This window comes from Thamnophis elegans, chromosome 2 (assembly GCF_009769535.1).
Source record: "Thamnophis elegans isolate rThaEle1 chromosome 2, rThaEle1.pri, whole genome shotgun sequence".
NCBI lineage: Eukaryota > Metazoa > Chordata > Lepidosauria > Squamata > Colubridae > Thamnophis > Thamnophis elegans.
Window position 1 is genome coordinate 10,305,357 of NC_045542.1, and position 12,190 is coordinate 10,317,546.

General features: G+C 40.5%; 1 protein-coding gene across 1 annotated transcript in view; it reads left to right on the forward strand.

The window, feature by feature from the left end:
* Positions 1 to 12,190, forward strand: part of FAM120C (family with sequence similarity 120C) — a 35,577-nt gene that overhangs the window by 4,207 nt on the left and 19,180 nt on the right. The window contains exons 2-7 of the mRNA XM_032209334.1: positions 3,389 to 3,635; positions 4,310 to 4,392; positions 7,111 to 7,239; positions 7,590 to 7,692; positions 8,890 to 8,975; positions 11,114 to 11,430. Coding sequence (XP_032065225.1) covers positions 3,389 to 3,635; positions 4,310 to 4,392; positions 7,111 to 7,239; positions 7,590 to 7,692; positions 8,890 to 8,975; positions 11,114 to 11,430 — 965 coding nt within the window. The remainder of the gene's footprint in view (positions 1 to 3,388; positions 3,636 to 4,309; positions 4,393 to 7,110; positions 7,240 to 7,589; positions 7,693 to 8,889; positions 8,976 to 11,113; positions 11,431 to 12,190) is intronic.

Here is a 12,190-nt window from a genome sequence, read left to right on the forward strand (position 1 = left end):
GCAAAGGCTGGGAAATCAGCTGAGGTTGAAGAAGCATTGGAAACAGCTGACCTGAAAAACTTAGATACAAGTTACTTATGATATGATCATTTTTTTACATGTGTGTGTTCACAGTGCCACGTTTTTAGAAAAGCATTTTAAAATATTGGGTATAATCTGGTTAATTGAACCACTTTTTACTGAAATGTGTACTTGAATTTTTGAAATCAGGAGGAAATAAATGTATTCAAATTGAATAAATTTGTAGTGAATTGGTGAAGGGAATGAACTGATTTGTTTTAGATTTTGATAATTAATGTTAGTTATAGCTTATTTCAGGGGTTAAGGGTTTATGTTTCTTTTTTTCTAGAGTACCAGTTATAGATGTGCAAATAATTTTTTGGTTTGTGTTAATAGTAACCTCCCTATGACATAGATTTGGCACAGGTAGTCCTCATGTTACAACCACAATAGAGCCCAAATTTTCTGTTGCCAAGCAAGACGGTTGTTAAGTGAATTTTGCACCATTTTACAAGCTTTCTTAGCACAGTTGTTAAGGGAATCATTGCAGTTAATTTAGTAACTCATTTGTTAAACGAATCATGCTTCCCCATTGATTTTGGTTGTCAGAGGGTCTGAAAAGGTGATCACATGACCCTGGGGCACAGCAACCATCAGAAATAGATGCCAGTTGCCAAGCATCCAAATTTTGATCACGTGATCATGGGGATGCTGCAGTGGTCATAAATTTGAAAAATATCTCTGTAACTTTTCAGTGTCTCTGTAACTTCAAACCGTCACTAAACAAATGTTTGTAAGCTGAGGACTACCTGTACTAGAAAGAATGGACTTTCAAAGCACATTGTTATACTGTACCATTGTGTCTACTGTTCAAACTGGGGGATGTGGAAAAGAAATTAAGGAAAATTAAAATACCCGTTAGGTATATTCACGTCTTAAGTGACTGAAGTAATTCTTTTGATTCAGATTTCTGTATTTAGAGATGTGTAGAAGAATGAAGGAAACTGAGTTTTTACAAATTTGTTTTTACGTGTGTATTCATTTATTTATTTGAAACGTTGTCTCTATGGAATCCCAAACCAGGTATTGTAGTTCAGATTCAAAATCTGCATTTACATGTCTTCCATTGGATTTGCATATTACATCATTGTTTGTTTTTAGTTTAAGACTGTTTGGTTTCCAGCGCTGTGAGGTGGGTAGACAGTGGGAAAGTAGAAAACGAAATATACACTATGAAATTTAGACACCTGCTAGGCTGGTCACTGAGATGTTATACTATTGAAAACCTTTGGAAGAAATGTCCCCTCTGGTTCATCTAAATCTTTTTTTTTTTAAGTTCTTGAAGAAAAAGCTTGTGTTCTTTGAACTGAAGCATAGCCTTATTCTGCAATATTTAGCTTTATTATGGCCATAGACTTTAAGATCCACACTCTTTTGTAATTTCATTCTTAGAATTCTCATGAAATTATGATATTCTGCCTTTTTTCAGCTAGGACTATAATTTGGCTGTAACAGACCTTACAACCAAAGTAGTGCTATTTTTGGAATGGTATTTTCAATGGCCTCACTAGTATCTCCATTATTAGCTAAGGCAGTGTTTCTCAAAGTGTGGTACGCGTACCCCCAGGGGTACGGGAAGAGTTTGGTGGGGGTACGTGTTGTATCCGGTTTTAACAGAAAAAGTCCTGAAATACATCTTGCCTTTTCCAACTTCATATTTATGCGAAGTTGCTTTTTCTGCATTTGTAGACATTAAGTCGGGAAAAAAGGAACAGACTATTGGACGTGGAACCGCATCTCAGATTAAAATTAACAACCAGGGAACCAAATTATGATGATCTGTCATCTCAACATAAGCAATTTCATCCTTCTCATTGAATCAAATAAATGTTCTTTATAATATAACTTTCGTTTATTTTGCGTATGTACCAAAAAAAAGAAAAAATAAATATCTTTTTATTTTTATTAAAGCATATGTTTTTTATGAGGGGTACTCAGCGTTACGAAAATTATAGAAGGGGTACACATATGTCAAAAGTTTGGGAAACACTGAGCTAAGGAAGAAAAGAGTAATTCTGAAAGGTGGTAGCATAAAAATAACATATATCAATGTTTCAGTTTCTTATTTCTGATGGTTGCACTAATTTTCAACCCCACCAAACATCTCTCATACAAACAAAAAGTTCTAAATATACAAAACAGTAATACTTATTCGGCATCCAGGGCAGCATCTCCACAACAAGAAGAGTGCAGATTCCCTCAAGTTTACTGGGCTCAGATGAAGGCACAAGAGGTCTTCATAGGCCATACGTTTCTAAATAATACATGTACTACTTGCTTACTACGATTCATACATTTGAAAAACCTTCCTCCATTTAAAAAAAAATGCTAGCTGATCATAAAGAATTGAACCGTATCTGTTCAAGTTTATAATTTATTGGATTAACAGAAGTATACATTAATCTATTTTTAATACCTTGGCTTGAAACAGTATATAAATAATCACGATTTCCTATTAATTCCCCTTAATTTGTAGGAAGACCTATTTTGTTTCTGTTTCTGTCATGCAGTGCCTCGGTTTCTCCTCCTTATTCCCTCTCTTATCCACAGGGAAAAACATGTCAAAGAAAATATCTAATTCTATACTTATTGTCTAATATGATCTTGGCTTCTAATATGGAGCAAAATCTTGGATATTTTTTGAAACTCAGAGGAATTTCATCTAATGGAGACATATTGCCCAATATCATAACATTAAGTAGAAGAGCCGTGGTGGCCCAATGGTTAGGGTGCAGTACTGCGAGCCACTTCAGCTGACACTTATCTGCAGTTCAGCGGTTCTAATCTCACTGGCTCAAGGTTGACTCAGCCTTCCATCCTTCCGAGGTGGGTAAAATGAGGACCCGGATTGTTGTTGGGGGCGATATGCTGATTCTGTAAACCACTTAGAGAGGGCTGAAAGCCCTATGAAGCGGTATATAAGTCTAACTGCTATTGCTATTGCTAAGTAGTCTCACACTCTGACTTTTTCTTATTCTGATTCAGAAACTCCCTCTCTTTTGTCCTACCATTTCAATTCATCTGTTTTTAGTACTGTGTCTGGTCTGAATTAATATGAGGTGTACAGAACCCCCCACTTCAGCCACTGTTTGCAAAGTAGCACACAACTGAAATATTTCCATGACCCCCAGGTATTTTGCTGTAAAGGCCTTTGGGGTGTTCCCATGCCATGTTCCACATCTTCCATCTTCTGAAGAGTGGTGGGAAGGAAGAAAAGAAGATAAAACCAATGAACAAATTATCTCAAAGCAAATACTTTATTACAAGTTAAGGCAAAGAAATTTGCCCTTGTAATGTACTCATCCTTGTCCTTTTACTCCCTTTTCAGGTGTTCCAGAGCCTGGAGGATCATCATCAGGAAGTAGTGTCTTTCTTTCGGGAGAATGGCTTCCATGGACTAATTGCCCATGACTCGGAATACGCTCTCTGCAACATCCCCTCCTACTATAGTTCCCATGCCCTGAAGCTGAGCTGGAATGGCAAAAACCTCACCACTAACCAGTTCCTCATGCAAGAGGTGGCCAAGCAGCTGGGTCTCAAGCTGAGCAGTTTTCCTATATTTGCTGCCTTGCTGGGTAAATTTGAAACTGGTTAACCTTACATATATCATGTTAGATCATAGTCCGTGGTAACCATGGTTTATAAAAGCTAGTGACTTGAGAGATGCAGCTTTTCAGTGCGCATTGTGTGTTTTTTTTTAATTTTAATTTTTTTCTTCCTTAATGTATGTGAAAGAGCATAACTTTTTTTTCCTCGTCAGATGATAAAAAAAAATAGGTTGCAGCTGGCTTGGAATATTTTCAAGGGCAAAAGGATGTCCCATTTGCAAAATCCCTGATCTTAACTCCAATCTTTTTACTGGAGTAGGTGCATCTCTACCCTATTCTTCATGATCTTTATATAGTATACTTTAAATTCTTGCTGTTATTTAAAATGTTTAGAACAATTAACCAGCCCGAATCAAATAAGAGCTTCAGCTTCAACCAAAACAATATAATTCAATTACTTTGCTGTACTCAGAAGTTCAGTATTAAGAGTGCAGATTTTCTCTTTGCAGTGTTTCAGACTTGGGATTCTCACTATACTGTGTACAGTTCAAGATCTTTCTCCTCTTGCAAAATATAATTTGCTAAATCTTAACTTTAAATTCTATAACACTTTCCGCTTATTTCCATTTTGGATGAAGGAGAGGGGGCTTGAATTCCGTTCTTGTTGCTGATTGTATATTACTGTGCCTTTCCCCCCTCAGGGAACCACATTCTTCCAGATGAGGACTTGGCTGCCTTCCATTGGAGTCTTCTTGGACCGGACCACCCGCTCGCTTCACTTAAGGTGACAAATGCCCCTCCTTGTCCTCTTCCGAAGGGCAGCAAGGCAGGAATGGAAAGATCGGCAAGGTTATTGCCCAAAGAACTAGTCGAGTGTTGTCTGGAGTCTAAGCTGTCTCTGGAGTTCAGAAATGACATCCTAATGGGAGGAATGAAAAAAAGCACCCCTAAATTTTACAGCCCAGTTCTAAGAAACAATTGCCCTCTTATATAGTGTTTACCTGAAGAAAGCTATGGGTCTTCTCCAAATAATGTAACTTTGAAATGGGAGGATCACTTTAAATACAACAAGAGATGATAATGGAGCCCGATGCATATTTTTTTTAAACCTATGTGAAATGTGTAAATGAAGTGTCACAATTGTCAATTCTGAAAAGAAATGGAAGGATTCATCTAATAATTTAAAAAAGGCTTTAGGGAGAAATAGAGCTAAAATAACTAGATTTTAAGAAGTAGAAGCAGTTGGGCGTATTATTTCATAGTGTTTGTCTAACACAGTGTTTCTCAACCTTGTCAACTTGAAGATGTCTGGACTTCAACTCCCAGAATTCCCCAGCCAGCGAATGCATTCGCTGGCTGGGGAATTCTGGGAGTTGAAGTCCAGACTTCTTCAAGTTGACAAGGTTGAGAAACACTGGTCTAACAGGACTGGAAACCCAGAGGATTTTTATTGCTTTTTCTCTGTATTATAGTTTTGTGTAATTCCACAGCTCTGCCTGGGAAACCGCTATAACCAAAGATAGAGCAGGAATAAACAGGTCACATGGCATGGATTATTGCAGTCTTCTCACCCTGATGCTCTTTAGTGTGTCCTGTGCTGGAGATAACTAGAGTTTTACAGGTAGTTCTTGATTTACAACAGTTCATTTAATGGTCATTCAAAGTTACAACGACACTGTTAAAAACTTATGGCCACTTTTCACACTTACAACCATCGTGGAATCCCCTTGGTCACAGGATCAAAATTTGGATGCTTAGCAACTGGTTTGTATTTATGACGGTTGCAGTGTCCCAGGGTCCTTCGATCATCTTTTGTGAGCTTCTGACAAGCAAAGTCAATGGGGTGTCCAGATTCACTTAACAACTATGTTACTAATTTAACAAATGCAATGCTTCACTTAACAGCTGTGGCAAGAGAGGTTGTAAAATAAGGCAAAACTCACCTCACAAACGTTTCGCTTAGCAACATAAGTTTTGGGCTCAATTCCGGTGATAATTAGAGGACATACATGTAGTTAACATTACAGGGGAAGTTGCAAAAGATGGAGTCACTGATTTGTTCGGGGTGTCTGACCTCCTCCAGTTTATACAGGTACTTCTCGACTTACGGCTGTAATTGGAACCAGAATTTCCATTGCTTAAATAAAGTGGTGGTTGTGAATCGCACGTGAGTTTATGATCTTTTTTACCAGAGTTGTTCAATCGCTACACTTGTTAAGCAAATGACATGGTTGTTAAGCAAATCCAGCTTCCGTTTACTTTGCTTACGAGAATCTAGCTGGGAAGGTCGCAAGTGGCAATCACATGATCCCAGAATGCTGCCACCATCGTAAAAACATGCCGGTTGCAAAGTGCCTGAATTTTGATCACATGACGGGGGGGGGATGTTTTGACAGTCATAACTGCAAGGATCAGCTGTAGGTCACTTTTTTCAGCTTTATTGTAACTTCAAAGGGTGACTAAATGAATGGTTGTAAGTTAAGGACTACCTGCATTGGTCACTGAGAATGAATTTAACAGCCAATTCATGTCTGATGCTGCAAGCAGCCTAATATACCCCTGCGTGACTGTTAACTGCAGTGTCTTTCCTCCTTTAAAAATACCGTAGTTGACATCATTTTCTACTGTGAAGATTTGATTATAATGGCACAGTACAAATATACGGAGGATTTAAAGCAATTTAAAGAATCACAAGAATAAGATCAAATACATGGCTGACATTTGGTCAAAAGTTTGATTTGACAGAAAGGCATTAGCCAGATTATTTTGGTTAGGAAGGGAAGGGTTCCTGACAGCTTTTGGTTTGAAAAAAGGAAGCCATCACTGAGAGGACCAGTTCTGCAACCCTAAAAATGTTAGGCCTGGCATTGGGAGAAGGCATTTCATTATGTTTTTACAGTTTCTAAATCAACATTTTAACACTTTATTAATAAGCAAGATTACCATATCTCACTGAGAGAGTACTCTTCTGGAACATTACATGTTTACATAAATGCCTTGATACCCTGAAGTGAAATCCTGGCTCCTGTGAGGAGTTGAGCTGAGGTTTCCAGTAGAAGTCAGCAGACATAAGGAATCCATAGAGAGAGTTAGTCTATGATATCAATATTTCCTGATCATCCACTGATGAGACGGTATAGCAATAGCAGTTAGACTTATATACTGCTTCATAGGGCTTTCAGCCCTCTCTAAGCGGTTTACAGAGTCAGCATATTGCCCCCAACAACAATCCGGGTCCTTATTTTACCCACCTCGGAAGGATGGAAGGCTGAGTCAACCCTGAGCCGGTGAGATTTGAACAGCTGAACTGCAGTCAATTTATAGCTTGCAGTGCTGCATTTAACCACTGCGCCACCTCGGCTCTTGTAGGTATTCCTATTCTGTTCTTCACACTAATTATACTAATGGTAGTTGTTCAGGCCTTTAGACCATTGTTATACGCTGCTGCCCTTTTGTCGTCACTGAAACTTTTGTCTAGGTGCGTGCTTCTTGTTGGTTCTAGGTACGTGCCCACCAGTTGGTCCTCCCGCCCTGTGACGTGGTCATCAAGGCTGTATCTGAATATGTCGGTGCCATCAAAAGCCCCTCTGGCTTGGATGTAATAGGGAGAGATGTCTTCAAACACTCCCAGGTGAGATGGGAATCGTGGAGATGGATATAGACCAGTAATCAGGCTTAGTAATTTTGATATGGTATGAAAGTTGCAAAGAGAAAGAGAGGAAATAGAAGCCAATGCGATGCCAGACAACTTCGGTGTTTTTATTTTTTATGGAATCTAATGAGTTTCTAGTTTCCTGAGGTTCTTTCCTTTCTGCTCTGTAATTAATATAAATCTTACTTTGTGATTTCGTTAGGAATCGAGGCGGTAGCGTACAGTATATAGCTAACTATAGTAGGATTTCCCTGCTGAATTCTAGGCTGTTGTTGCTGTGCACTTTTCCCCCCTGTCATTTCCATCATTTCTTTCTCATTCCTCCCCAGTCCAGGACTGAAGATAAAATTGAACGCTTCAAGAAAGCAGTAGAATATTATTCAGTGGCCATGAAAGCACCTCCTACACCAGCCGGCCAGTCCCCGTATGTTCGTGAGTATCCAGGCGACGCTGGTCAACTTCACCTCTCTCTCAAGCGTGTTTTCTCCCGCTGGCCAAGAAGGTGAGGCCCTGCCTGATACCTTACAGCATCCTCTGCTGGGAGAGGTCAGGTCTGGATTTAACTCTGAAATTACCTTCTCTTGGCCCGAAGAGAGCTTTCGTGCCTTTTAATAACTACATGGCTTGAAGAGGTTTGGGATGCTTTCTTCAAAACAATCCCATAACAAGTTGGAAGTTCTGTTTGTTCTTTGTCTCATGGTTTACTAAAAGGCACAAAAGCACCTTTCCAAGCCAGATGCTGGTAATCTTACTGAGCCTCTCCTGGATCCTGCATTCAGAGATCATAGTACACTATTCTTAATAGCTGTCCTTACTGTCCATTATTATATGTTTAATTTTTACAATGCAAAAAGGTTGTTACAAGAAATATATTTAAGCAACTAAGACATAATTGGCCCAAATGCCCCTTGATCCCGTATTCTTTATAATGACCCCAGTAGCTTAAAGAATTCGGTCATCTATTAAAAATCAACAAAGGGTTTTGTGATTAACCACTAGTTTATGCTCCCTTAGATATTTACTGTTGGATTCAGTGGCTGGAAGTTGCCTTTTTAGTCCATATTGTTGCCATTCTATCCAGCTTCTGTCCTGTTTCTGACACCATCCTTTGCTAGGAAACATGGTCAAGTGTGTGAGAGCCACTCTCCTAAAACAGTTCCCAAATAATGTTCTAATCCTGCACTTCCAAGCTCTTCAAGGATTTTTTTTTCAGAGATAAATAGTAATGATGGACAAACACCCTTATTCACTCTAATTTCAGTTTCATGTGGAACAGCCAGTAGAATTGTATCCTGCTGTTGCTCTTTGTAACTTCAGGTTATCCTCTCCTCTATTCCAAGAATCTGAAGCTCAGGCTTTTGGGGGTAAAATTGCCCCAGTATAAAGAGTTGTCCATGGAACATACCAACTCTAAAAAAAACAGAAAATGGAAAAAGGCAAGACAGATTATCCTTCAGACAATGAAGATATGATTTCCCATGCATAACTTCTGTCTGAAGTGTTGTTGTTTTTTATCTACACACCAATTTAATTGACTTCTGCATTGGCAGAGGTCTCCACTCAAGGTATCCTGATAGTCATATTGGGCTATTTTTTTAAGTATAACAAAGATCCAATTCTTTGTTTCAGTCCCAGCATTTGGGCCTAACCACTTTGGAGGGGCACCACCTCTGAATCGCAATCCAATGGTATCACTTCCTTCTGGGAAGGCTATGGTAAGTACTCAGAATCACATTAGGCAGATGTTAAATTTAATTTGAGATTTCCATTACTGCATCCGTTTAGAATGTCCATGTTCACTGGGTTAGAGAAAGCCCTGTTGGTCCTTGCAAGCCCAAGCTACAACAGGGAGATATAATGTATACTACACAAATTGAGATACCTGAACTTGACCTGCATCCTTCAGACAGCAAGTATGTGGGAAAGATCATTTTTGAATGCTCTTTTTCTTTATAAGGCTCACTGCATAGAAGATATTAATGCATCAAGGAAGAGCTTAGGTTAAACTGTTCCCTCTAGCTCAGTGTTTCTCAACCTTGGCAACTTGAGGATGTCCGGACTTCAACTCCCAGAATTTCCCAGCCAGCATTCGCTGGCTGGGGAGTTCTGGGACTTGAAGCCCGGACATCTTCAAGTTGCCAAGGTTGAGAAACACTGCTCTAACTTATGTCATATAAGCTACAAATAAAAAGAATCATTCAGAAAATTGCATCCCCCTTGCAGTTGGGTCTGAAGAGAGATTTAAAATGCTACTACGTCAATTTGCCTCACTCATGGGCCACAAGCATATAACTCAACTAAGGAGAATGTAACGTTCCCGTGGTTCGCCCATGAGGCCAATGTTGAGAAAAGACAGGAGACAACCTTTCTCGGGATGGAGCGACCCACATTGGGGTCTGAGAGCCCCTTTTATTGAGATAGGACAAAGGCAGGAGGAGCAATAGCATGTGCTTAAAAACAGCCTGTAAAAGTACAATTTCTAATCATCTGCTCAGTCTATATATGGTTAAATCCTGGACGTCAATGGTAGGGCCCATATCAGAATGTTATGTTATGCACTATCAAGATGTTATGGCGTTCTAGGAGTTTGTTTTCTCCTGTGTGATTCAACGTGACTCTGCAAGCCCTAGTATGAACTGGGCCATGGGGGACACACACCTACACAAGGAACTATATTACAACAGGAGAACTGCATTATCTGAATGTAGTGAGAAAATTAGTGAATTATTGTGCATCTGTAGATAACTTCTTTTGCTACCATTTTCCAAAGAGTCCCCTGTACCGATCCAACCATACCATGGAGGTGCATGCGGCGTTGGTGTATAGTAAACGCATGATATTTGAAACATATGACTGGAATTTAAGATTTTTTTCTTTCCTTGGGGAGGGGGTACATTTCCTATCTGTTTCTGGTGTGAGGTAAGCATTTAAATATTTGTAAATGTTCTCAGGAGTTTACACAATGTAATAGGTACAGAATAATTTCTAGTGCAGAATAATTTCAGAATCACAGATAATCAGTTAATGTGTTCAGTTCAGTGACCGTTCAAAATTACGACGGTGCTGAATGAATGGTGGTTACAGCCAGTCTTTGGACTGCTGGTCATCCCAATTCCCCTCCTCTCCCCACCCCATCGTCATGTGACTGCGATCTGGATACTTAACAACCAACTCACACTTATGATGATTTGCAGTGTCGTGTCATGTGATTGCAATTGGTGATTTTCCCTGCCAACTTCCTACAAGCAAATGGAAAAGCTGGAAGGGATGTTTCCATAATGCTCTAATAAGTCCCCCCCCCCCCAAAAAAAAAACACTCTCCTCTTGCAGTTTTGGATTGTTGTTGATAAACAATGAGGTCACATGAGATCACACTTTACAATCACATCACTTAGCAATGGAAATTCTGGTCCCAATTGCCATTGTAACCCAAGGCCTATCTGTATATTGGAGGCTTTTTTGTCTTGATTTAGATCAGTGTTTCTCGACCTTGGCGACTTTAAGTCCTGGGGACTTCAACTCCCAGAATCCCCCAGCCAGCTGGCTGGGGGATTCTGGGAGTTGAAGTCCGCCAAGGTTGAGAAATACTGATTAGGTCATTGATCCCACTAGTCCAGCACTTAGCTATTATGGCTCATAGCAGTTCTGCAAGACTTCAGGCAGATATTTTCTCTTGTCTTCTCTTTGTTCCTATTTTAATTACTAATGCCAGAGAATTAATCCAAAACCTTCTGAGTGCTAAGGGTCTTTGCTTAGTTTCTCTGCTATTGGGCTATCACTCCTCCCTAGGTTTGAATAAGTAGTTTTGGTTGCAGCCATTCCTTTTCCCCCTTCTCTTTGCTCCCATCTCCAGTTCGCACCCCAAATGGGGCCAAAGATGCAGTACCAGCCACCTGCTCCACATGGTGGCATTGCTGCCTCCTCATCTTTCCTTCCGGGTCCTGGCTCCAGTTTTCTCTTCTCACCTCATGGCTTGGCGGACGCAATGCCGTTCCATGAAGATCCTGCCTTGAAGGCTGGTCACTTCAACAACTGGCCTGTATCATATGACAACTGTCCTGCCAAGTTTCCTAATCATCACCTGGGTTCCAAACCTTCCCCATCGTCTGGGCCTGGATCTTCACCCTCTTCCTCTTCTGATGGAGAAGAGCACAACGGAGCCAATTCCAAGTGAGTGTAACACATTGGAGTCTTGTGACTCGTGACCCGACAAATGTGCGCACGACAAAACCGCGGCGAAACCGCGGCGAGAAAGCCGCGACGTCATAAACGCACCCACAACGCGCTGACAAAACCGCGCCCACAAAAGCGCGATTTAAGGTAAGGGTTAGGTTCAGGGTTAGGTTTAGGGTTAGGTTCAGGGTTAGGTTCAGGGTTAGGTTCAGGGTTAGGTTCAGGGTTAGGGTTATTAGGTTGCTTTTACTTGTTTGTTGAAGGCGCGCTTTTGTCGGTGCGCTGTTGTCAGCGCGCTTCTGCGCTCATTCATCGGCATGATTTAGAACTCATGGTTTTCTCGCCGTGGGTTCGTCGGCCGTGGCACGACAAAACCGTGCTCGACTAAAGCGCGCCCGATTAAACCGCGTCGCTGATGTCATCAGCAGGGCGACAACAGCGAGCGCGGAGAAAGAAGGGCGCTTTAAATAGCGCTTTGAAAGCAAGCCGATTCAAGTTAAGGTAAGGGTTAGGTTTAGGGTTAGGTTAAGGGTTAGGGTTAGGTTTAGGGTTAGGTTAAAGGTTAGGTTTAGGGTTAGGTTTAGGGTTAGGATTAGGTTTAGTGTTAGTTTAAGGGTTAGGTTAAGGGTTAGGTTTAGGGTTAGGATTAGGTTTAGGGGGGTTAGGTTTAGGGGTTAATTTTAGGTTTAGCTTTTACAGCGTTCTTTTTTCTCCGCGCTGTTGTCGCGCTGTGATGGCGTCAGCTACGCAGTTTCGT